At 36.9% G+C, this 23789-nt stretch overlaps 1 protein-coding gene across 1 annotated transcript in view; it reads left to right on the top strand.

Annotated features, from left to right (window-relative positions):
• The first annotated feature begins 17664 nt into the window (after nucleotides 1-17664).
• Nucleotides 17665-23789, top strand: part of ZBBX (zinc finger B-box domain containing) — a 106844-nt gene continuing 100719 nt past the window's right edge. Inside the window, 2 exon segments of the mRNA XM_028504917.2 lie at nucleotides 17665-17915; nucleotides 22498-22611. Coding sequence (XP_028360718.2) covers nucleotides 17848-17915; nucleotides 22498-22611 — 182 coding nt within the window. The 5' untranslated portion in view covers nucleotides 17665-17847.

The raw sequence follows: 23789 nt of genomic DNA, 5'->3' as shown, positions 1-23789 counted from the left end.
TAAGGTAAAAGAAACACTTTTACTTTTCTTATTCAAAATTGAGCTAAAATGTTTGTTCAAATAGCAACAATGTATTCACTTTTACAAGTATATGTATATTATATGTAAATACAGTGAATGACACAATGGAAATAAAGGAGGAATTAGGATTATTTTGTTATTATAAGGAACTCATACTACCTGTAAAGCAGCATAGTGTTATATGAAAGTGGACTTGGATTAGTTGTAAATGCATATTACAAACTTTAGAACAATCACTAAAAACATTTTTTAAAGGTGTAACTGATATGCCAACAAAGAAGAGAAAATGAAATTATATAAAATATTCATTTAAAACCACATGAAGCAGAAAAAGAGTGGAAGACTAAAATAAAAACAAAGAATAAGAGAAACAAATAAAAAAGTAAAAAGTGTTGTAGAAATTATTCCAACTATATCAACAATCACTTTGAATATCAATTACTTAAGGGTACCAAATAAAGGAGTGACAGAGTCCAAGCAAAAACAAAACCTAACTCTGTATGGTCTCAAAGAAACTCACTTTATATATAAAAACACATGTAGATTAAAAATAAATGGATAAATGTAAATCATGCTAACACTAATAGAAAACAGGAGTAGCTATATTAATTTTGGACAGAACAGAATTCAGAGCAAGAAAAGTTATCAGGAATAAAGAGGGGCATTACAGAATGATAAAGAGGTTGATTTTCTAAGAAAACATAATAATTCTTAACTTTTATGTGCCTAACAACAGAGTATCAAAATATGTGAGACAAGTATTAACAGAACTGCAAGAAGTAGTACATGAATCCATTGTTGTAGTTGGAGAATTTAACATCCTTCTTTCAGAAGTGAACAGATCCAAAAATCACAATATTAGTAAGGACATAGTTGAACTTATTAACACCATCAATAAACTGGATATAAAGGATATCTATGTGTGTTAGTTTTTTCAATTATAAGCAAAAACTAGATTAAGTAGTTGACAGAAGAGTTCAGTGATGAAATGCTAACCAGTGAAACAGATCCAATGTACACAATGAAAATTTAATCTCCTTCCTACTCCAAATCTTCTGAATTCCACTGGCCCAAGAAACTGTTAGCAGTTTATATTCCCATTAAGAAATTTTCTAGCCAGTACAACTTGTCAGTTATAAAAATTGTCATGAAGATGTAAAGTATAACATAGGGAATATATTTAATGATATTGTAATCACTATGTATGGTGTCAGGTGGGTACTAGACTTACTGGGGGGATTACTTTGTAAGATATATAAATGTCTAATCACTATGTAGGAACCCTGAAACCAATACAATATTGCATGTCAACTATAATTGAAAAATAAAAAAAAGTTAAAGAAAGAAAATAAAAGGACATTTATAGATACTTTATCCAACAATGGCAGAATACACATTCTTCTAAGGCTTGCAAGGAATGTTCATCAAGATAGATCACACTCTAATTCACAGAACACACATTAACCAAGTTAAAAGAATAGAAACCATACAATGTTTGCTTTCAAATCACAATGGAACTAAACTAGAAATCAATAACAGAGTAATAGCTGGAAAATCTTCAAATATTTAGAAATTAAACAAAAATACTTCTAAATAGTACATTGACCAAAGAAGAACTCTCAAGAAAATTTAAAAAATGGAATTAAATGAAAAAGAGGATAAATTTATCAATGTTTGTGAAATACAGTGAAAGTAGTGCTTAGAGGGAGATTAATAACATTAAATGTACACATTGAAAAATATATCAAAAATAAATAATGTAAGTTTTTAACTTAGGAAAGTGGAAAAAACCATCAAATTTAATCCAAAGTAAGCAGAAAAAAGAAATAATAAGAATAGAAAATAAATCAATGAAATTAAAAACAGAAAATCAATAGAGAAGAATCAATGAAATGGATAGCTGGTACTTTGAAATAATCAATAAAATCAATAAGCCTCTACCAAGGCTACCCAAGAAGAAAAGAGAGAGGACACAAATTATCAATCCCAGAAAGAGGGGGGATCTACAGATGTTTTAGATGTTAAAAGAGTAATTCTAGGCTCACAAATTTGATGACATAGATGACGTAAACAATTCTTAAAAGACATAATCTGCCAGAACACACAAGAATAAATAGACTATCTAAATAGGTCTATATCTATTGAATACATTGAAGCAAAAATTAATAACTTTCTGAAACAGAGAGTACTAGGCCCACATGCTAAATTCCTCCAAAAATTTAAGGAGGAAATTATACAAATTCTGTACAATGTCTTTCAGAATATAGGAGCAGCCCTGGCTGGTGTAGCTCAGTGGATTGAGCACAGGCTGTGAAACAGAGTTTCCAGTTCAATTACTGATCAGGGCACAGGCCTGGGTTGCAGGCCAGGTCCCCAGTAGGGGGTATACAAGAGGCAATCACATATTGATGTTTCTCTCCCTCTCTTTCTCCTTCCCTTCCCCCCTCTCTAAAAATAAGTAAATAAAAAATTTTAAAAAAGAATATAAAAGCAGAAGGAATACTTCCTAATTAATTTTATGAGGCCCCGTTGCCCTAACACCAAAACCAGACAAAACACTATAAGAAAATTATAAACCAATATCTCCTCTGAACATAGATGCAACAATTTTATCTTTAGTCCCCCAAATTCTGGGGAACATCCTAAATTCCTCAGCCTCTCGTCTGATCAATTTCAAGTTCACTGATGAATTTTTCAATGTAGATATTGGATCCTTTCACTTGACATTAATCTTGCTTCCTCTGTCTTGACCTAGGCCACTCTAATACCTACCAGACTATAACAATATCCTCTTAATTAGCCTCCTCTTTGCCAAAGTTGTATGATTTGCACTTCTTTCCTTCCCACTTCTCCATGTCTAAGTCCCTTTCATGTTCAGTTAGACTGGACATTTTTAGATTTTCTAAATTTGCCATATTCTAACTCACTGTATGGAAGTTTGCATATGCTTTTTTTAAAAATGCAAAACACTTCCTAATTTTACTCTCCTACCCCCAAACTATTCTGGAGCTCCTGCCCACCCACCTGGGCTAAATATAGAGGGTGCTGCTCATGCTGAGGAGCCTTTCTTGAGCCTCAGCTGTTGGGTTGGGTTAGTGTTCTTTCTCTGTGCTCTTGCAGTGTTATGTTCTCATACAATTTTAACAGTTGATATTCTGAGTTCCTATCTGTATCTCCAACATAGTCCATTTTTTCCAGAAAATACAGAATATAAATTTGTCTTGTTCATGGCTGTAGTCATTATCTATCAAAGTACCTGGAACATAGTAGGTCTTCCATAACTACTTGGTGTATGTCCACACTTTCACGAAAGCTAGCTACATTAGATGTATATGCTTTTCTGAGTTAATGTGAAGATGGGTACACAGGTCATGCTAATTCACAGTGGGCATAAGAATAGGAAATCAACTTTGTTCTGTAATGGAGAGAGTTGTGACAGCTCCTTTTGAATGTTTTGGGAACAACTTCTGAAAGATAAGTCTGTTGTTATAAAATGTTCCACAAAATCTGTTCCACAAAATCTACCCTTGGAAATCAGAATTATAGGAAAATAAAGTTGATGACAGAAAATTACTGTTAGACATTTCATGTCAAACAAACCTTGTAACTCTTGTTTTGTGCTTCCCAGCTTGAGTGCTTGAGAGAAAAATGCAAATTTTCCAATTGAAGTATAGCTAATCGTGCATATCTCAAGACAGTAGGATACACTTATTAAAACTTGGCAAGGATCAGAAATGAATGACTTTTTCCCTGAAAAGCTAGAGTTTTTAAAACGATGAGCATTTTCCTAAAGCTACATCAATTATAAATGTCTACTAGCAAAACTGGCACAGCTAAACTTAAAGCAAACTAAGAAAGTAAACCGATTAAGAAGTAAACAAAAGGTATTAGGTGTTTTTCTTTTTGAGGGAATGGCTTCAAACAATTTCAGATGACTTTCTTGTCTTTTTATATTTAGAAATATTAGTTTAAAATTATGAGAAACATATTAATTCTACTATTGTTGAAAAGAATTTGCTGAAAATGTGCACTTTGGAGTTGCCTTATAAAAGAAGTTATTTTATATTACAATTCTGGCAGTTGTTTTAGTCAAGACTCTTTGTTGTGCACAACAGAAACCATGCCATGCTTATTTAAGAAACAAAGCCCATTTATTTTAAGGATACAAGGATGTATCCTGAGACCCAAGGTCTAGAATGTAGTTAGTCCTCAAGAAAGGGAAACTTTCATAAAATTTCCTCCTTTCTTCTTTTTTTCCTTTGCTCATCCTTCCTTCCTTCTGATTACTCACGTGTCAGAGTATTGTTAACCCAAGAATTTCTCAGTCTCAATGCCACATTCTCACAGGAGAAAATCCGTCCGGTCTAGTTTGGACTCCAGTCCAATAACCCATTGCAAGGGTAGGCTGTTTCGTAGAGGAGAACATTGCTGCCAAGACACACAGATTGTTTCCAGGAAAAGGGAGATGTATGAGGGCCGATTATCAGAGCCTGTTGTAGTTGTTTATCAATTTATGGGTGGTACTAAGAAGCACTAGCCTCATGTTAAATGAGAGAGTGTAGGGAAAAAACCCCAAAAGCATTATGTTTCAATAAAGTGTCTTTCTAAAGACCTCATCAGGTGAGTTCTACCTTCACCTACTCTAGACCTGTTCATGTAATTGTATGTGGGGGAATTGATATTGGCAACAGATATTTCAGGGACCGATGCCAGTTATTTTGTTACTGCTGCATGCAGAGCATGCTTCTTGGCTATAAATGTATGAATGACAAGGAATAATTGAGGATCACGTTAATAAATTTATTCATGTCATCAAACTCATTGAGGAGGACCTTGCAATAAATGCTGCTGGATAAAATAACCTAGGAGATAAAATAAACCAATATGAAACCATGGTTTTCATATTGGTCTACGTTAGGAATGCCAGAGGGATGTCTCTCTGAAAACCATGTCCTCCGTAGACTTTTGAAGGCTTCTGGGACATTTTCTTTTTAAAAAAAAAATTTTTTTATTCACTTTGAGAGAGAGAGAGAGAGAGAGAGAGAGAGAGAGAGAGAGAGAGAGAAACAGAGAAACATCAATGTGCGGTTGCTGGGGGTTATGGCCTGCAACCCAAGGATGTACCCTGGCTGGGAATCGAACCTGGGACACTTTGGTTCACAGCCCGCGCTCAATCCACTGAGCTATGCCAGCCAGGGCCTGGGACATTTTCGATTCTTTTTTTTAGCTTTGGTTACTATCTATATGCTGATGACACCCTAATATACATGACCAGTCCCCATCACTTCTCCAATAACTAGGCCTCACATTTTATTTGTATCACCTCCTATTGCCATCTTTAAGTAAAAACTTACAACTGAACTAATTTCTGTGTCACCTCCTCATCCCCACTGTCTATGAACAGTTTCCAGTTTCTCAGCAATCACATTTCTTCAGTCTTCAAGTCTTGTTGGAGTTCAAAGAAACCCCTTGAATCTATTTCACTTGGTCTGTGCTCTTTACTTAGGTTTATTCCAGACTCACCATTTCTAACTGGGACCAAGATATTTTAAACTTGATTCTTTGTCTCTATCTTCTCCTTTTACTCATCTTCACATTGCCACCAGAATCGCTTTTAGAAGACGTTGCTATAAGCATACTGAGATGAGTATTTCTGTTTTAAAAACAATTTTGGAGTTTCTCTTGTGGACAGTGTAATGTCTGAGGTGCTTTTAAATGTGTCCATGGTACAATTTTCATCCTTGTCTCCCTGCCACATATAATAGGTTTGAACCACATAGAAATTCTGATCATGCCACACACATGTCATGCTCTTGTACACTGTAAATACATGTTGTACTTGCTATGTTACATATTAAATTTGTTTTTGTATACCCTCTCTTCCCTCAAAAGACAATGAGTTCCTGAAGGCCAGATATGCAATCTTTGTTCCCCTTTGTGCACATCTGAGGGCAAAGCCTGTGATACAACAGGTGCTGGTGGATCCGGAGTAAATGAAACTATGCCCATCCAAGAAGCCTGTGCATTTATTTTTCAGCTGAGAAAGAATTTCACACTGTAGAAAGCAGAAATTTATCATATAATGTGAAGACTTTCCTACACTTGTGAAACATCAGTAATAATTGCCTCATGTTATGAAAATTTACTTACTGAAGAATTCTGTGTCATGGGTGACACAGAAATTACAATGCTGAAAAATATTACAAAAGGACAATGCCATCTCCTAACTACAAGTTTCTCTTTTTTTCCTTCTTGTAAATTTAGCCCTTCAGACATAATTAAATATACTCACATCATATTAATTTAGGCTTTTGAGAAATCTTCTTGTAATTTTATGTTGCCTCTAAAGCTCAGCTATTCTTGACAATTTAAAAAATCCCATGCATATGTAATGGGATGTGATATTCAGCCAAGGCATGAAGGAAGTAGATGCTCCATTTCAAAGGAAGGATGCATTTCAGGACTTGTAAAAAGGAGAAGCTAGAGAATTAGTTTTGCAGTCCTGAACTGACCACCAACTTCTGCCTATAAAAGAGTTTGCGGAGCCAAGAAGTGAAATGGAGATTGAATTGCTGGTGTGCTCTGTGTCCCACATCCCTTTGAAGGAGAAAGGCTTAGTACTGTCAGAAATAACTTCCAGAAGAAGGTATAGTGGGATAAATGGTGATGGAAGGAGACTTGACTTGGGGTGGCAAACACACAATACAATATATGGATGATGCATTGTAGAACGGTACACCTAAAACCTGTATGATTTTATTAACCAATGTCATCCTAATAAATTCAGTAAAAGAGAGAAAAAAAGAGAAGGGCATAGATACAATCCTGAAGAATGAACATTTGAAGAGCAGTGAGCAGAAGGAGAGGCAGTGTTGTAAACTGGGAAGAAACTGCTTAGAATGAGAAATATGTAAATCCTGCTTCTGGGGTGAGGGTGCACCAGTCAGGGGTCCTGTCCCCACTGAGCCAATCATAAGGCACAGATCCTGAGCAGACTGGACTGTGTGGGGAATTTTCCCCTGGGAAGGGGAGGGTTAAGGGGGATTGTAAGGAGTCTGGGGAAATTTTGGATTTATCCAGTCTTTTGGTAATCATCTTATTGAAAATTATGTGCAGTAAGAAAAAAGAAAGACATTTTATATAGGGTGTTTCTTCTAACCAAAGTCAATATTATAAGGGGTTTTCTTTGCAACTTCATTTAGACTTTTTCTTCATAAAAATGTCTTCATTTAGTCCTTACTTTTGAATTGCATTTTTGCTGGACAAAATAATTAACAAAATTAATAATACTAATAATTATTCTTATTTCAGTAGTTAAGAACATGGTGTTTTATAAATGTAGAATGTACTTGTTCCACAGGTTATTTAATTCATTAAGGAAGGAGCAACCAGAATATTAAAGCTGGTTCAAAAAATATGCTATGCTGACCATATAGGGGCATTGACCAAAAGAATTGATGTATGATTTCTAGGTTAGACACAAAACTGGTAATTGTAGCACAGGGCAGTGAAACCCTAAGTTCTGGAATTATTTTATCTAAAGGATTGTTACTTGTAAAGTTTCAGAGCCTTACGAATAGTAAATGACAATCACAAAAATGTACATTTTCCTAGAGAATAAGGTAACTTTGGAGTGGGCTATTAACGTGAACATTGAAAAGTGTGTAGTTATTCCTTATTTCCAGGCTTTGAACGATGTCAGTTAACAGTCCCTGACTGTTATATGAAGGCTGGTGAAAGATACACCCATGGGCCCTGGCAGCTGGGGACACTGAGCAGGTTTTTTAACTTTCATCTGAGAAGTCAGAAGTACAATTGTTAGGCTGGCTCGTCGCTGATCTATGAGTCAGGGAGAGGCAACTCTGCTGGCTGCCCTGCTCTCCCACAGCATGGCAGGGCAAAGCATGCAAGAGTATTTTCTGTGGGTCAGACAGGAACCATGCAAAAGTGTAGGAGAAAGTGGGTTACTTGAAATGCTGTCCAGGAGGACAACTGAGAGCCTGCAGAGAGAAGCGAGAACAATCACTTGATGCCTAGCATCGAGTAAGCAGCTCAGTAAGCAAAGGCCTGAGGAGAATGCATGAACGGCATCTAAAGGCATTTAGGTAGGAGGTCCCCAGTGGATGGCAGTCTCTTTGGATTAGGTAGATTTGTTCACATAGAATGCCTGACATTATGAGAATTTTTATAAAAATTGATTTGAGGCAAACAGACAATATACCTGGAAGCAAGATCTCAACAGACTAAGAAAAATGCTTCCTAAAATGACAGTTTGCAGCTTCTTTTATGCACATGAATGAAGGAGCGACTGCAAGGAAGATTGCATGAAGGTGGGAGACAGCAAGGCAGGGGTGGGATTACAACACAGTGAAGATTATGTGCTCTCTCGAGGAGTCTGAAAGGGGACGTTTCAAAAGTATGTTAACCTAGATGCACAGAAATAATGAATGGGGCTTGCTTAAGGCAAAAATAAGCCTTTAGCTAAAAAGCTGTAGGCCTAGGGCATGACTAACTACAATAAGACCTACCCCTTTCAGAACTTATGGTCAGATCACCCTGTGAGGTTACTTTCCATAGAACCCCCTTTTCATCCACAGCTTTAAATACTGGGAAGGATCAATACCTGTAAAGTTAGGACTCTTCTGTTTTAATTTTTATCCTTTTCTGTGACCCTAATATAGGCAATAAATAAAACTGAAGCAAGAATGGATGGGGAGAAATAGAAGCATAAGCATTTTCAATTAAATTTATTTGGGTTACATTGGTTAATAAAATTATATAGGTTTCAAGTGTACAATTCTATGATATATCACCCAAAGTCAAATCTTCCATCACCATATATTTGGACCTCCTTACCCTTCACTACCCTCCCTTCTCCTTCCCACTGGTAACCACCATACTGTTGTCTGTGTCTATGAATTTTGTTGTTTTTCTTTTTTATTTATTGCTTTCAGTTTTGTTTCCCACCTATAAATGAAATTCATATATGGAATATTCCATATTTATATATGGAAGTTCTTCAGAAAATTACAAATAGGGTTAACATATGATCCAGCAACCCCTCTTCTGGGGTGTCTGCCCCCCCAAATTTGAAAACATTTATTTGCAAAGACATATGCACCCCTATGTTCATTGCAGCCTTATTCATGGTGGCCAGGACATGGAAACAACTGAAGTGTCCTTCAGTAGATGACTGGATAAAGAAGACATGGTAAAGATATACAATGGAATACTGCTCAACCATAAGAAAAGATGAAATACTGCCATTTGCAACTACACGGATGGATCTTGAGAATATCATGTTCAGTGAATTTAAGTCAGACAAGAAAAGTCAAGGACCATAAGCCTTTCTTAGTAGGTCCTTGACTTCATGGTTGCCTGCAGTCAGCATGCCTGGCCACTGCAAAAGGACAAAAACCTTAATGCTAAATCAAGTGCAAAGCTTTGACAATGATGTGAGACCGGACATTTTTCTTCCTCATCTAAGCACTTTTATTACTGTGAATGACCAGGAAAGTCCTGGGGCCTGCCCCAGTTTTCCTCTAGGCAGTGGCCTTCCAAGGAGAAAATGAGGTTACTTATTACGATGGGGCTGCTTAATGGAGGTGTGCGTGTGGGTGTGTGTGAGAGAGAGGGAGGGGGAGAGAGAGAATGTATCCTTTCAAGTATGACCTTGAAGCTACCCTTTTAATTCAATAAATCCATGCTCTCAATTTCTTACTTATGGGTAATTTTTATCTCTTTAAATTGAATATCCTTAGTTCAGAAAACTGGAATTCAAATTCTGTCTTCACACTGGCACAATGAAGCATGAATTTGCAAAAGCTTTTAGGAGTCTTGTGCCCCTGATATAAACTTGGTAAATTATTTGCAGAATTGCTGGTTTATTACTTAAATGCACTCTGCTTCAGGGTATTGTCTCTCTGGCGGTGTTGTTGTTTTTGCATGATTCTGACAAACTGTTCATTTTGTCACTGATCATGGTTCTGAAAGACAAACACTTCAGTGTTTCTCTTTGCTATTCAATGTGGCATGGGCTTATTATTTCTTTTAGCTTTGATTTGTTTTGCATAGCTGTGCCTGAACTAAGATATTTTCCTAAATATCAGCAAGATGATGTCCATTAATGCTTTTGAAAAGTGCCAGGATATTTTGTACATCATTTTGATGAGTTTAATTTTACTATTATACCAGCATATACTTTGAAGAATTCTTTTCTGAAGTATAAAAAAAAGTGCTGTACATAAGTGATCAGAGTTTTACATAAAATATCGCTCTTCGTTATGTCAGAAGTGAAGTTTGTTTCCTGTTCCCAGGCTGGAATATTCCTTGCACTAATTAGCCCATGTGTTTCTCGATCTCTGCATTCAGAAACTTCCCTGACCTTCTTCCATAAATTTGAAATGTTGATAATTTTTTTCTTTACTCTGCCCTGCCTTTAAAACACCCACCATAGATTTATATGTTTATTTATTGTCTTGCTGCCTCCATTACACTCTACATTTGACAGCAGGAGGAGTTTTCTTCACTGCCATATTTTTAGAACCTGGAATGGAGGCTTCCCCATAAATATTTGTTGACTGAATGAATGAATGAATGAATGCATAATGAAAACCTTTCCTGGTAATTTGAAGAGCACAGCTATCTATCTGGGAAACACAGTCCTGAACAAGAAATTTAGGAATATGACACATCCGTTTAAAACTTGTCACTGTGTTAGATTTAAAGGAAGAACCTAGTGGATTTATTCCATGAGCACTAAGATGACAACAACCACCGTCACACCAGCACCATCACCTTCCCATTTAGTAAGTACCTATTATGGGCCTGTGCCACATTATGGCTTTGTGCTAAAGACTTAATATACATTGTTCCATTTACTATTCCACACGACATCATGTATGGACTAAGGGTAATGTTACCAGTTAAATTGGGTATTATAACTTGTTCAAGGTCACACAGCAGGTACAATGTGGCAGGTCTTAGAAGTCCGACTCAGGTCTGCTGTGATTTCAAAGCCCAGAGTCAAGACCACAGACTATCGCTGTTCTTTCTTGTCTGTTATGGTTCTCATCTTATACGATTGAATCTGCCAAGAAAAAACATTATGTGAGTAAACAAAACATTACTCATTTGAGTATCGGCAGGCACATCAATGTGGACAGCAACAGTGCAAAGTCTAACATCTTTACCACAGATCTTGAGATTATTAGCCCAGTAACAAGGGAGAGTCAGTGTGGATAAGTACAGTTTTGTGTTTTTGGACCCACTAACTGCAGAAGCAGCCACACATTCTATTTGCAGAATATAAAGGCAGCGGTAGAAATTTACAACAGATTTAAGAAGCCAAAAATAAGCTTTCCACGGTCGACTGTTTGGTATATAAGTTTAAAGAAAAAGAGTTCTGAGTTTGCCAAGAGACCTCGTCTTGACTTTGTCTATTGTGAGCTTCAATGAGCGCCTGAACAGAGCATACATATGACTGTTCTGAAGTTGCTTGTGTTAATTCTTCTTGGGTCTGCCCTTTGCTGACCTTGTTCTTTTGGGCTGTTATTCAAATTTTCTGTTCCTTAATTTTCTTAGATATACATGGGGCTGTTCTGAGGATGGATAAAATATTACAAAGGAGGGTAATAAGTGGTAGCCAAGTGTTACCCACTCTAGCAGAAAGCCTCCAAGGCCTGCGGGGCTTCGCAGCCCTTTCCTCTCCTTTCCCCTCTCCCCATCCCCGTCCCGTTCCCGGCGTGGCTCCTTCGCTCCCTCTGCTGGCAGACGGCGGCAGGACCCAGCATTCCGGTTGCTATGGGTACGGAAGAAACGCGGTCACCTAGGAGAGCAAGGCGGAAGCTCAGGGCAGCAAAGCCGGCGGCGGTCAACTCGGAGGGCTGGGGTCTCCAGGTGGGCAAGCGGCGGCGGGTGGAGGGCCTCGGGGTCCGCCTGGCGGGGCAGCGCGCCGGGTCTGGGCGAGGGAACCGGGTGAGACCGCGGGGAAGGAGACTGGGTTCCCGGTGGAGCCGAGGTCGCCGGGCCGAAAGGTGTCTGCTGAGCTCCTGCCAGGTACTCGACACAGTGCCGGGCCCGCGGGCTGCAAGACGAGGCCTGGACCTCAGGAGTTAAAAAGTCTTTTCTATAAGCAAAAGGCTGCCCAGCTCTGAACCGGGGGTGAATCTCAGGCCGCGAAACCGGGCCTTCGGCAATGGTACCCCTTCTACAACCCGACCTTTTCAAATGCTAGTATCTTTTATTCTTTGAAGTCTTTTGCGCCTTAGAAAAACGTTGGTGCCTGCAATATCATGAACGTATCCCCGTTCCTAGCTTTCTTTCTGTGTGGCAGCCACATGCACCCACTTCGTTGCAGAAGTACACTCCTCCAAAGTAAAGGTCAGAGAGAAGGACGCCAGATCCCCAGCTGTCTAAACTTTCTCCTTCTTTCCCAAATCAGCATTAGAGGTGCTCAGATGTATAGGTTCAATTACGTATTTTTTAAAATCAAGAGCTTCGCAATCTCAAAAAAGAAAGTCATATCGAGTTGAAACTTAACAAGATAAAACTATGCAAACTGAAAATTTGTTTAATAGAAAATAAAACAACCCGACAACAGCAGCTACAAAACAAAACAAAACAAAAAAACAAAAACAAAACTAAACCTTACAGCTCCCTCTAGCATTTTGGAAGTTACACCAGAGGTCTGCCCTGATCTACCATCACATTGCCATTACATTGTAATACAATACAGTTGTATTGCAAATTAATTATTTGAAATTATTTGAAAGTATCTCAGTCCTCGATTTGCTTCAAAACACAATTCTTCACACGATTATTTTATTTGGTTTTTAATTTTCTTCCTAATTACTTTCCTGGAGTGTAAGTTCAGTGAGGAATGGGTACTTTGGTTCACCTTGCTCCTCAGTGTTTCACCTGATAACCTGTTGCAGAAGAGGTGTTCAATATATGTTTGTTGACAGCTCATCAAAGTCTGGTGTAGGATCCTGGAAAAAAAGAAAATAAAAAGATACGTTGTAGTGGGAAAGAAGGTACTATGTTCATTTAAAAAATTTATAAGGTGGATTGTGCAAAAAATTCAAAGCAGTAGAAAAAAATTAAATACTTACACCTTACTACATTATTGTTGGCAGCACACTGTGTAGGCCTTCTACTAGTCACTGGGGATTCAAAGACCAAAGGTGGGATTACCCTCAAATATTTGAGATACTTGGGGAAACAACACCTATATAAGGGAAGTGAGACAAAAAAAATAACAGGAAGCAGTATATAATAGCAAACAGGTGTAAATACATACACATGATAGCTACACAGTCGGTGAGTTTTGATGGAAGAAATATTCATGGTAGAGGTGGCTTTCTAACTGTGCATTGAATAGAAAATAAAACTTAGTGAGCAGAGAAGAAGAAAATTAAGCACAAGGTTTAGGAAGATTGGAATGCATAATGTGAAGTACCAAGCAGAGCAACTTTTTTTTTTCTTATGGGTACGGGGAATGGTTTAGAGACAAAAATTTGTGGTCTCACGTTTCATTAGAGCAATTTGACACTCAAAAGATTTTTTAATAGTGTTTAAATATATCGATGTAAAATTAAGAAAATATTTGATATTAAACAGTTATTTCAATATCCCTTTTTATGACATTAAGAGTACAAAAGGGGATGAATCTGAATGAAATGAATGAATCATTTTAAGTAAATGGAACCATATTTAGATTTTGAGTCTTAAGAGAATCTAATAAGACTGGGAATAAAATAGTAATTTCTGGGTTTGTTGCCAATCTTGGATGGATGCCATAATTTTCCCATTCCTAAAATATTCACAAGGGATTACCTATAGTAATAGTTCATTATGTGAGAATAGATGGGAGTGATAACATAGAAATATATAAATAAATACATGAAAGGTCTTATGTTACTGAAAGTTAGGGTTTATACATTCAATATTTTTATTGCTATTTATAATAAGATGTTTTTAGCTGATACAGAATAAACAATAATTGTATATGGCTCAACTGTCATGCCTTTCAAACTTTTTTTAAGCTATAGAATAGTTTCGTTATATTAAATCTGATGCAGAGGCTCATTACATAAAATAGATACAATCAGGGAAGCTGTGGGTAAAGCAGAGCCTTTGACACTCCCTCATTCCATTCTCATGGTAGTTGCTAAGGCTGCCCCTTTCCCTGGACCCCAGGCTCTCTGGAGGTTCTTTAGGGGCCCACTGTTTTGCAGGCCACAGATCGGAGAGCTTTTGTTTGATATCCTTCAAATGGGGGGCCTTGGGGGCATCCTCACCATGTTCATCATGTGGCTAAGGTGAAGCTCAGAGATCACTGACACAAAGTCTCCTGAACCTAAACCCAGTATCTTTTAATATTACTCATCATTTTAACTGGGGAGTATTTTAAGAAGACGTCTTGCCCCTAACATCTAAAGGAGCTTTCTCAGTTCTCAAGGGAGCCTGTGACACAGAAGGTGAAACATGGGTAACTGGCATGCTGTTTAGTGCCCTGATGCCTAGTCTAATGAAAGGATGGGCGGGTTGGCTAAAAGACTGAGAGCAGCTTGAAAGTCAGTACCTGGTTTCCTTCCAGGGCCTGTGCTAGAAGACAATGACAGATATTTAATTAGTAGGGCACTCAAGTATAAGATATTATGCTCAGGATTATATATTACCAGTTTTTTCCTTAAAAAATTAAAAAATATATCTAGAATAAGGTTATCAAATAGAGAAGATATTAAAATTAAAACTTTGAAGAGTTTAAAACTATTACTTTTATTTACATTCACTTTCATTTAACATGTATTGCACAGGTCTCTGATTTCTAGTTCCTGGTAAACATGTTAATCTGCCCCAAAGTGCTTGCTTATTAGACCCTTTTAAAGTATGTGCTAACATAAAAAAAAAAATCCTTGTTTATTGGCCATTAAGCTTTCAAGTCTAAGATGATCTTGGTCTTTAGAAAAATCAACTAACCTTAGATAAGTTTTCAGTTATTAAAAAATGGCCCATCTTGAAAATGGTTTCCCCAAACCTCCCATTCTGCCAGTGGTGGGATGGTAAACTCTCTAGGAGACTAGGGCACCTCTTGATGAGTGCTCTGAGTTGCTGGGTTTATAGTTCATCGTAATTTCCCTGATTCCATCCCATGGCAGCAGGCCTTGGTGCCTGGGTTGTGTTCAGAATGAGAACTGTGTAGAAGGATCAGCAAACCATCATGGATAATTTTGGGTTATATTGTTGGTGCATGTGTGGGGAAGAACAAGGTTGGGGTCAGAAAAATGATGCAGGCTAATAAACCAGGTAACTAAGAAATTTTCCAAAATAACTACTAAACTTTTGGTATTTAATGATAAAAAAAATGGAGTGATCAAAGGACAGGTGGAACCATGAGGGTTGCGTAATAGGGATTTTATCTGTTTCCTTGGTTCTGTTAGGCAACCGTAGTTTTGTGCTTTGCTATTCTTCCTGATAGCAAAGGCGACTGTCCCCCGCAAAAGGCGACTAATTCTCTGTTGGTTTTAAGAAAGGAAACAGGCAGAACAGCATGACTCACAATGATAATCTTCCTTTTTTCTTCATACAAGAAAACTGGTTTATGTGTGTAACTCAATTTAATTGAGACGATACCTTATTAATTGCATTCAGTGAAGAGAAATGCCCCCTGAACAAGACTATTTATTGGTTAAATCACATTATCAGCAGAGCTATAAATCTGAATCATCTCATTCTAATGAAATTTGCTGACTTTTCTTTCATTCATTTCAGCCTTTGTGATCAGCTTGATGCCTATGTACATCGCATATAAATTGTATTATGTATCTCAATGCATACATAAAATTAGGACAATTATAATAATTATAATTAATTAGACACATTAACTTTGGGGATTTGTTTACTTTTTAGGTGATAATGGTAATGATGACAGTTGCATTTCTTGATTCTAATCAAAAAGGGATATGTAGGCTTTATGTTGAAAGACAAGAATTATCCTAGAGGTTTTTAAAAATAGTTTTTGTAGTCTCTGTTTGATAAAAATGACACAAAGACTTTACCTGCAAAGACGGACTATCCCCCAAATCAAACAAAATCCTAGTTTTCCATTTCCATGGTACCTTCAGTTATTTTTGACACTGATTTCAGCTTTGAGAGACAAAAGTGGGTGGTTGAGAAATGAATCCGAATAGGATGCCCCTCCTAAGTACTTCTGTCAGGAAACCCCATAGTTTTGCTGTTGCTCGTGTGGGCTTCCCTTTGGCTGTGGGTTCTTTGAGGGAAGATGCCACATGTTATTAACCATTGTGACTTCAGTACCAGTAATGGGGATCACAGAGGAGCAGCTACATAAATGTTTGTTGATCAAAGACACACATATGTTTAGTCTAATCTTTGCTTTTAGCAAAGCCTCCAGAGTTACTTTATGTTCTTCCCTCTAAAACTTTCAGTGACTCTCATTAGCTACAGAATACATTCCAAAAGCTTTAAGTTGGCATTTAAAGCCACCCATTACTGGACTTCAGCCTGCATTTCCAAACTTATACCCACTTTTCCCCCTTCACGTAACCTGTACATCAATGAAGTGGAATCTGTCATTCAGCCCCATTCAAGAGCTATACTTTCTTACAGTGCGCAAAGTCATTCAGTCCATATCATAACATGTATGTCCTGCTTCTCCTTAAAGCTGAAGTCAAATGCTAGCCAGCTTGAATTCTCTCACTTCTACTATTACACATATAAGTCTTATGGCCCTTATAATTTCTACCCTGTTTTGTGGCTTTTATATATAGGTATTCAATACCCTATTTGACTCCCTGTGAACCCAAACAACAAATATCCCTGGGCCTGGCCTTCTTCTGACTTCTCAGCACCTTGCATGCAGCAGAGCTTTAATAAGTATTGATAGGGGTTATGAGCACATAGGAACACATATGTAAACTGGTAGTATAAAATGGTTTGGGCATTTAAGAGTAAAGACTCTATAATATTGCCTTTTATATACTTTTAAGAGTATTTGGAATTTGGAAAATTTTATTCATATAAAATAGTTTTGCATGTGATTCAGTTCAGCATTACAGAGAAAATGATTACAGAGCCATGAATAATTGGGATGCTCAGGGAACAGGGTGTTCTGAAATAATATAATTTTCTGGTTAACTTGGAGTTAAGCAGAAAATGTTTTTTGATTCATTTCTTGTTGAGAATTCTTTCTAAATATGCTAATTTTATATCTTAGGCAGAACATCATTAAATTTTTCTTTGATGAATGAGGATATTAAAATGCCTTTGGGTAATCATTACATACCTTATTCTCATTTTACATTACCTTTTATGTAAAAAGAGAGATTTTTAAATTTGGGTTGTATCTCTTTTCACTATATTTAGCTTTGGATATTATTTTTAGATGTGGAAAAACACATGATATATATTTTTATAATCTTAACATAGGATGATCCAAAATATGTACTCTACTTGTCTTTATGAATGCATTCTTCACTTTCAGATGCATATTTCCAGAGTCTTTTATGGCATAATTATTGGTAACATTTTGTTTCCTCCAGAAATGTTATATTTATAACTTCATTACTAAATACATTTATATAACATAATAATTAACCATTTATAATAATTCTTTGTTGTTTAACCTTTGATGTAGCCTTTTCCCTTGTAACAATTCCTTTTTAAAAAGTTTTTCTGAGTTATATGTAGTTTCAAATTTGTAAGTTAACTTCTTTACCTCTGCTGTAATTCTTTTGTCTTTGTTACTTTTTCAGAAGTTTCAACAATTAACAGTAATCTTTTGACAATATTAAAACAGTAATCATGAACACCAAAGACTTTGTAGTTCTTCCATGGGGAAAACCTGGACATTCAGTAAAGCTAAAATATAAGTAAGTACATGCCTATTTATTTAAGCATAAATAGCTACTAAAGTTTCTGTATATTGTATATTGTAAAGTTTCTTTTCACATGAGACTATTTAAAATTTTTAAAGATTTTATTTATTTATGTTTAGAGAGAAGGGAAGGGAGGGAGAAAGTGAGGGAGAGAAACAACAATGTATGTTTGCTTCTCATGCACCCTCTACTGGGGTCCTGGCCCGCAATCCAGGCATGTGCCCTGACTGGGAATTGAACCAGTGACCCTCTGATTCACAGGCCCACGCTTAATCCACTGAGCTACAGCAGCCAGGGCCCATATGAGATTATTTAGAGTTGAACTACAATTTTGTGAATTTTTATCTCTGTTTTCTTCACAGCAGTATTTTTATCTGTCAGAGAGTCAATTTGAAATATAAATCTATATTATTTTAAAAATAGGGACTACAAATATTTATGCCACAGGAATCAAAGGGAAAAGTTATAAATGAAGGGTAGGCTCACTATTAAAACTATAACAGAAAGTTACAAATATTTTTGTGACACTTATTCAAAATTTAAAAAAAAATGAATTAACCTGAAGAGAATGAAAGAAACTTAAAATTAAGGACACTAATAAGGTGAGCGACCTTTTAAGAGAAAAAGGAAGTACTAACTAACCTAGCACTCTGTATAGTTAAAAGATGTTATGTTGAGCCCTGGCTGGTGTGGCTCAGTGGATTGAGTGCTGACAATCCAATCCAACCCAAAGGGTCACAGGTTAGATTGCCAGTCAGGACACATGCCTGGGTTGTGGGCCAGGTCCCCTAGCAGGGGGTGCGTGAGAGGCAACCACACATTGGTGTTTCCTCTCCCTCCCTCCCTTCCCCTCTCTCTAAAAAATAAATAAAATATTTTTTAAAAAGATGTTATGTTGAATTTCCTTTTCTCTGTAAGAGTACCTTCTGTTCTAGATGCATTCAGCCAGATCCAAGCAGTTCTGGGCATCTTCGGAATTTTATGGCATGGCAGGGATACCTGAAGGGTCACTATGCTGTTTGCCCTTGTAGCCATTGAAAGTCACTGAGAATTCCCAAGATGTTTCTCTCATTTATCACTAGGGCAAGCCAGCATGTGTGGGGAGACTGCCACTTTATTTATTCATTTATTATTTATTTATTTTAATCCTCACCTGAGAACATACTTATTGATTTTTTTTAGAGAGAGAAGGAAGGTAGAGAGATAGGGAAACATCAATAGGTTGCCTGTTATATGCACCCTTACCGGGGGCCAAATCTGCAACCTAGGCATGCACCCTGACCAGGAATCTGAGCCACGGTGCTTGGGTTTTTGGATGACGCTCCAACCAACTGAGCCACATTGACCAGGGCCAGACTGTCAGATGCTAATTTTAGTTTCTGATGTCCCTGATCCAGATCAATAGTCCTGTGGTTATTCAGTGTCTTCAGAGCTTTTTCCTAATTCACCACTTACTGTAAAAGCATTGTGTAAACTGGAAAATGTTATAATACAAATTTATGGCATTATCACGATAAGGATTACCATTTTGTGGTGGGGAGGGGAGCAATGCAATTGATAGTATTACCAGTCATCCCTTTTTATGCAAAAAGACAAGGGGGCATGCATTAGTTGATTTTAGTGGTATGTTTCAAGTCTGTGTGTGTATACTTATAAACATTCATCCAACAAACTTTTATTAAGAGCGCTAGGGAATGGTGGATTCAAAAGTAGAAAGTCACAATATTTGCCATCAGGTACAATAGCTTGTGGAGAATGTGAATGAGTAAAATGACATTTACAATATAGCACAAACCACAACAGGACGTGAAAGCGCAGGGGTCACGAGATCTTGGCCCAAACTTCTGGGGTGAGGTTAGGTGTTCTCCAAGCAGTTAGCTGGGTGAAACTTGGGCAAAGGCACTACACAGTTTCGGGACTTCCATACATATCCAGTTGGCTAAGATTTACAGAACAAAGTTGGAGGGAAGGGCAGGGTCATATAGATGACAAGCTAACTTGTATACCACACTAAGGAGTTTGGAATTTATCTTGGATATGAGAGGGAATCATTATTTTCTGGCCTGTATGTCTCCCTGATCCACCCCTGATGCACAGCCCATAAAAGCTAGGACCGGAGCACCCACTCTATGGTAATTACTTTGGAGTTCCCTTTCTTGTCCTTTTCTTATTCCAAACTTATTTTCATTTGACATTACCTTAACAATTGTCTTTACATTTGTCTCACATTTTGATATTTTCCAACTCCCACTACCTCTTTCCCAGCCCCCAAATCATTCCGATAGGTTGTTTTTGGCCTTTGGATTTATTGTGATGATGTGGTCTCTGTAAGATTGACCTTAGTTTTTCCTCAGTGGCTTTCCTGCCCTGCTGGCTCTGTGTCAAAAGCTGTCCCCACAAGGAAGTCTTTGTCTTATTTTGGACACATGCAGTCCCACCATAAACTTGACCAGTTGGTCAGTGGGCCAGTACCTTTTTCCCATCTTACTCATTTCCTGTACCACAGTGGGGACTTCAGAAACATTAAAAGTTCTCTAAGCAAATGATTGACATAGTCATATTTGTGCTTTCGAACTCTTCCTTTGGAAGCCACATGGAAAGTATTGTAGGCCCTTGAGACTCTGGATCGGGAGACCCTCTTGGGGACTAGTCCTGATCTGCCCTCATCCCACCCCAGAGTGATCTTTTTCAGGAAATGTCATCACATACCCCTGATCACTCAAGTAAGGAAACTGGGATTGTCTTAGACTTTTCTTTGTTGCTTCCCTTGGGTAGTAATCTACTTCTGGTCAGTCTCCAAGTCCAGTTAATTCTAATTTCTTATATTCTCAAATGTTCACATTTTTCTCTACTGTCTCTGTTAAGATTATTAAAACTGGTTCCTGTGATTCCAGGTTGTGCCCTTGTTTAATTTTCCAATATGCAGCCAGAGTTATTTCTCAAAAAAGCAAGTTTGATCAATTCTCTTAAAATCTCTTAATGATTCTTATTGCTCATTACCTATATGGCTGTTTGTGATCTTGCTTCCGTAACCGTCAGAAGTTCCATTTTTGGCCCACTTTTTCCATCCTGCACTTAACTCCTGGTCATGTAGAACCTCTAGCTCCTTGGCCCACACATCACTCTTTTTACTTGTGCCTACACATATCTGTAATCCTGGAACACTGCTCTCACTACATCCTTGACTGGCTAAATCCTTTTATCCCTTAGGGCTCAGTTCAGTCTTCACTTTCACCAGGAATTGTTCCTGCAGTCTCAGAGGCTGGGTATGGGTGTGCTTTTCCTGTATGCTCTGAAACCTCCCTGTGCATCTCCCGTGAGCTCACCATCATGCTAGAGTTCAGTTACCTTCATGCCTGTCTGTGTTCCTGTCTGTACTGGAAGCTCCATTGGGTCTCATATCCTATTACCTACTTCAATGATTTTGTGTAGTAGGGGCTGAATTACTCCTTGTAGAGCAGATATAATGAAAGTAATGCCTCTCTGCCAATATCTTTGCAGCTTCTCTGAATCTTCTGGATGACCTTTGCCTCCTATCATTTTTTATATTCTCTCTGAATTGTGTCTATTTAGGGACATATCTTTGACCCACTTGACCCTTGGTGAATGCTCACCATCTATATGAATTAGTTCTGATTGTCTATTATTCTTAATGTAGTTCTTTGCTGTAGCACACATGGGTGCCCATGCTACAGGTTTAGAGTAAAACACTGATGTAATGAATATGCAGTTTAAACTCATGATAGACCATAAAAGATAGACAACTATGTTGGTTTAGACCTACAAAACAGTCAGTGACTAATGCTGACTAGAGAACACAATTGTAAAATGAAGGAAATGGTTTTTGTCAAAAGTTTATGAGCTTCAGATATTAATATCAAAATCTCTTGCACAAGACTATAAGGGAGCTCTTTTCTCTTCTCAGAAAAGGCCTCTTCTTATTGCTTTTCTTCAGTGGAAACATTTGGTTATATTTGGCTCAGTTCCTGTTTGTTCTATTTTGTGGCTTCTATACCAACACCTTTCATGGCTGTTTTCTCCAGGCAGGTTCTGCTCTTTTATTTATTTATTTTTAAATTTTTGACTGTACATTCATGACATAAAGGTAGAAATTTACTGAATGTTTAGCAAAAATATGCACTCTGCTTATATAGAAAAAGTCATTGCTTAAATACTGTGCTTCAAACTACTTGAATTCTTAGAGAAAAGATAGTATAAAAATTAAAAACATAAAATTTCCTTTGTTTTCCATTGTGTATCATAGATATTAATTCACATATAAAGGCAGAGCTCATATATTAAGTGAATTCTGATTTTAAACCTCTAACCATCCAATGGGAAAAACAAAAGTCTAAGAATTGAAGAAATGCCTTGTTTAAGAAGAATATTAATAGAAAACAAATGCTAACTTTAGGAACCGTATTTCAAAGAAGGACAAAGAAAGTAATTAAAATATGTTATCACTATTTATTATTCATAATTTTACTTAAGAGAAAGGGATGATATGAAATTATTTAGCCTTTATTTTGTTTGTTTGTTTATCCCAAATGAACATTCTGCCTTTAAATCTCATCAGAAATGCTCGAGAACTGAGAATGGAGAAAGTACAGCTGGAGTTGCAGAACCAAGAGATGGAAAAGAAATTACAAGAGTTCCAATCAACAAAGAGGAAAGACAAGGAAGAAAGAGAGTAGGTGACATTTTTAGAGAACTTTAGAGGACTAAACTGAATTATGTAAAGGACAATTTTAGATACTATTGTCATTCCTATAAAGATCTGTCCTGAAAGATAATTTCTGGCTTTTCTTGATAAACAAGCAATATTAAATTTTCCAAATATCATAAGATTTTACTTATATGTGGAATCTAAGGAAAAGCAAACAAAATAGAAGGAGACTCACAGATACAGAAAACAGAAAAAACTCATAGACATAGACAACAGCATGGTGATTACTAGAGGGAAAGGGGTGTGGGGAGAGAGAGAAAAGGGTACAGGAGGGATGAATGGTGACAGAAGGAGACTTGACTTTGGGTGGTGAACACACAATACAGTATACAGATGATGTATTATAGAATTGCACACCTGAAACCTATATAATTTTATTAATCAATGTCACCCCAATAAATTCAATAAAATAACAAAAGTCCCCTACTTTTTCTATTTGAATTTCTCGTATAAGACATGTTGCTGCTTAAAAAATTACCATTACTTTTGTTTTCTGTGGACCTTATTTGCTCCTATATTTTCTTGTTTCTCTTACATTTTTCTTCTGAATCAGTTATAGTTTGGAATATTTAGGACCTCAGTGCAGTATTTGCCCTTTGCTTTCATAAAATTGCCATCAACAGGAGATTGCCAATTAATATTTTGGGACATTTTTCTTTATTAAAGGACTTTTTGAGGTGGAAGTTTACATGTATACATGTAAGAATCATTCAGACCCTTAAGTATCTTTGAAATATTTTTAGCAATGTACTTTAGCTTAAATTTTATGAGAATGCTCTAATACTATGCTTGCATATTTATATGAATTTTTACTGAGAATTTGGTTTTATTGTAAAAATAATAAATAAATATGATGCAAGTCTAGTAGAACTGATAATTATATAATGAAAGTTATCTCTTCTTAGCTCTAAGCTGGTTCCCAGCCCATTTTGTAACACCACTTTTAACTACCAAAAATTTTTTTTTACCACAAATGTTTTATCTTTATATAAGGCTATGTATATGTGTATATTAATGTGTGTGTAGCTGACATCTTTTATGTTTTTACAAATATGATTATCTATAATTATATGTGAATTGATTCATATCCTACATTTCTACTTAATGTAAGTACTCTTGCCAAATCAGCACCAGTGATCTCA

This window comes from Phyllostomus discolor, chromosome 2 (assembly GCF_004126475.2).
Source record: "Phyllostomus discolor isolate MPI-MPIP mPhyDis1 chromosome 2, mPhyDis1.pri.v3, whole genome shotgun sequence".
Lineage (NCBI taxonomy): Eukaryota > Metazoa > Chordata > Mammalia > Chiroptera > Phyllostomidae > Phyllostomus > Phyllostomus discolor.
Note: the sequence above shows the minus strand (reverse complement) of the source record. Positions and strands in the feature narration are given on the sequence as shown.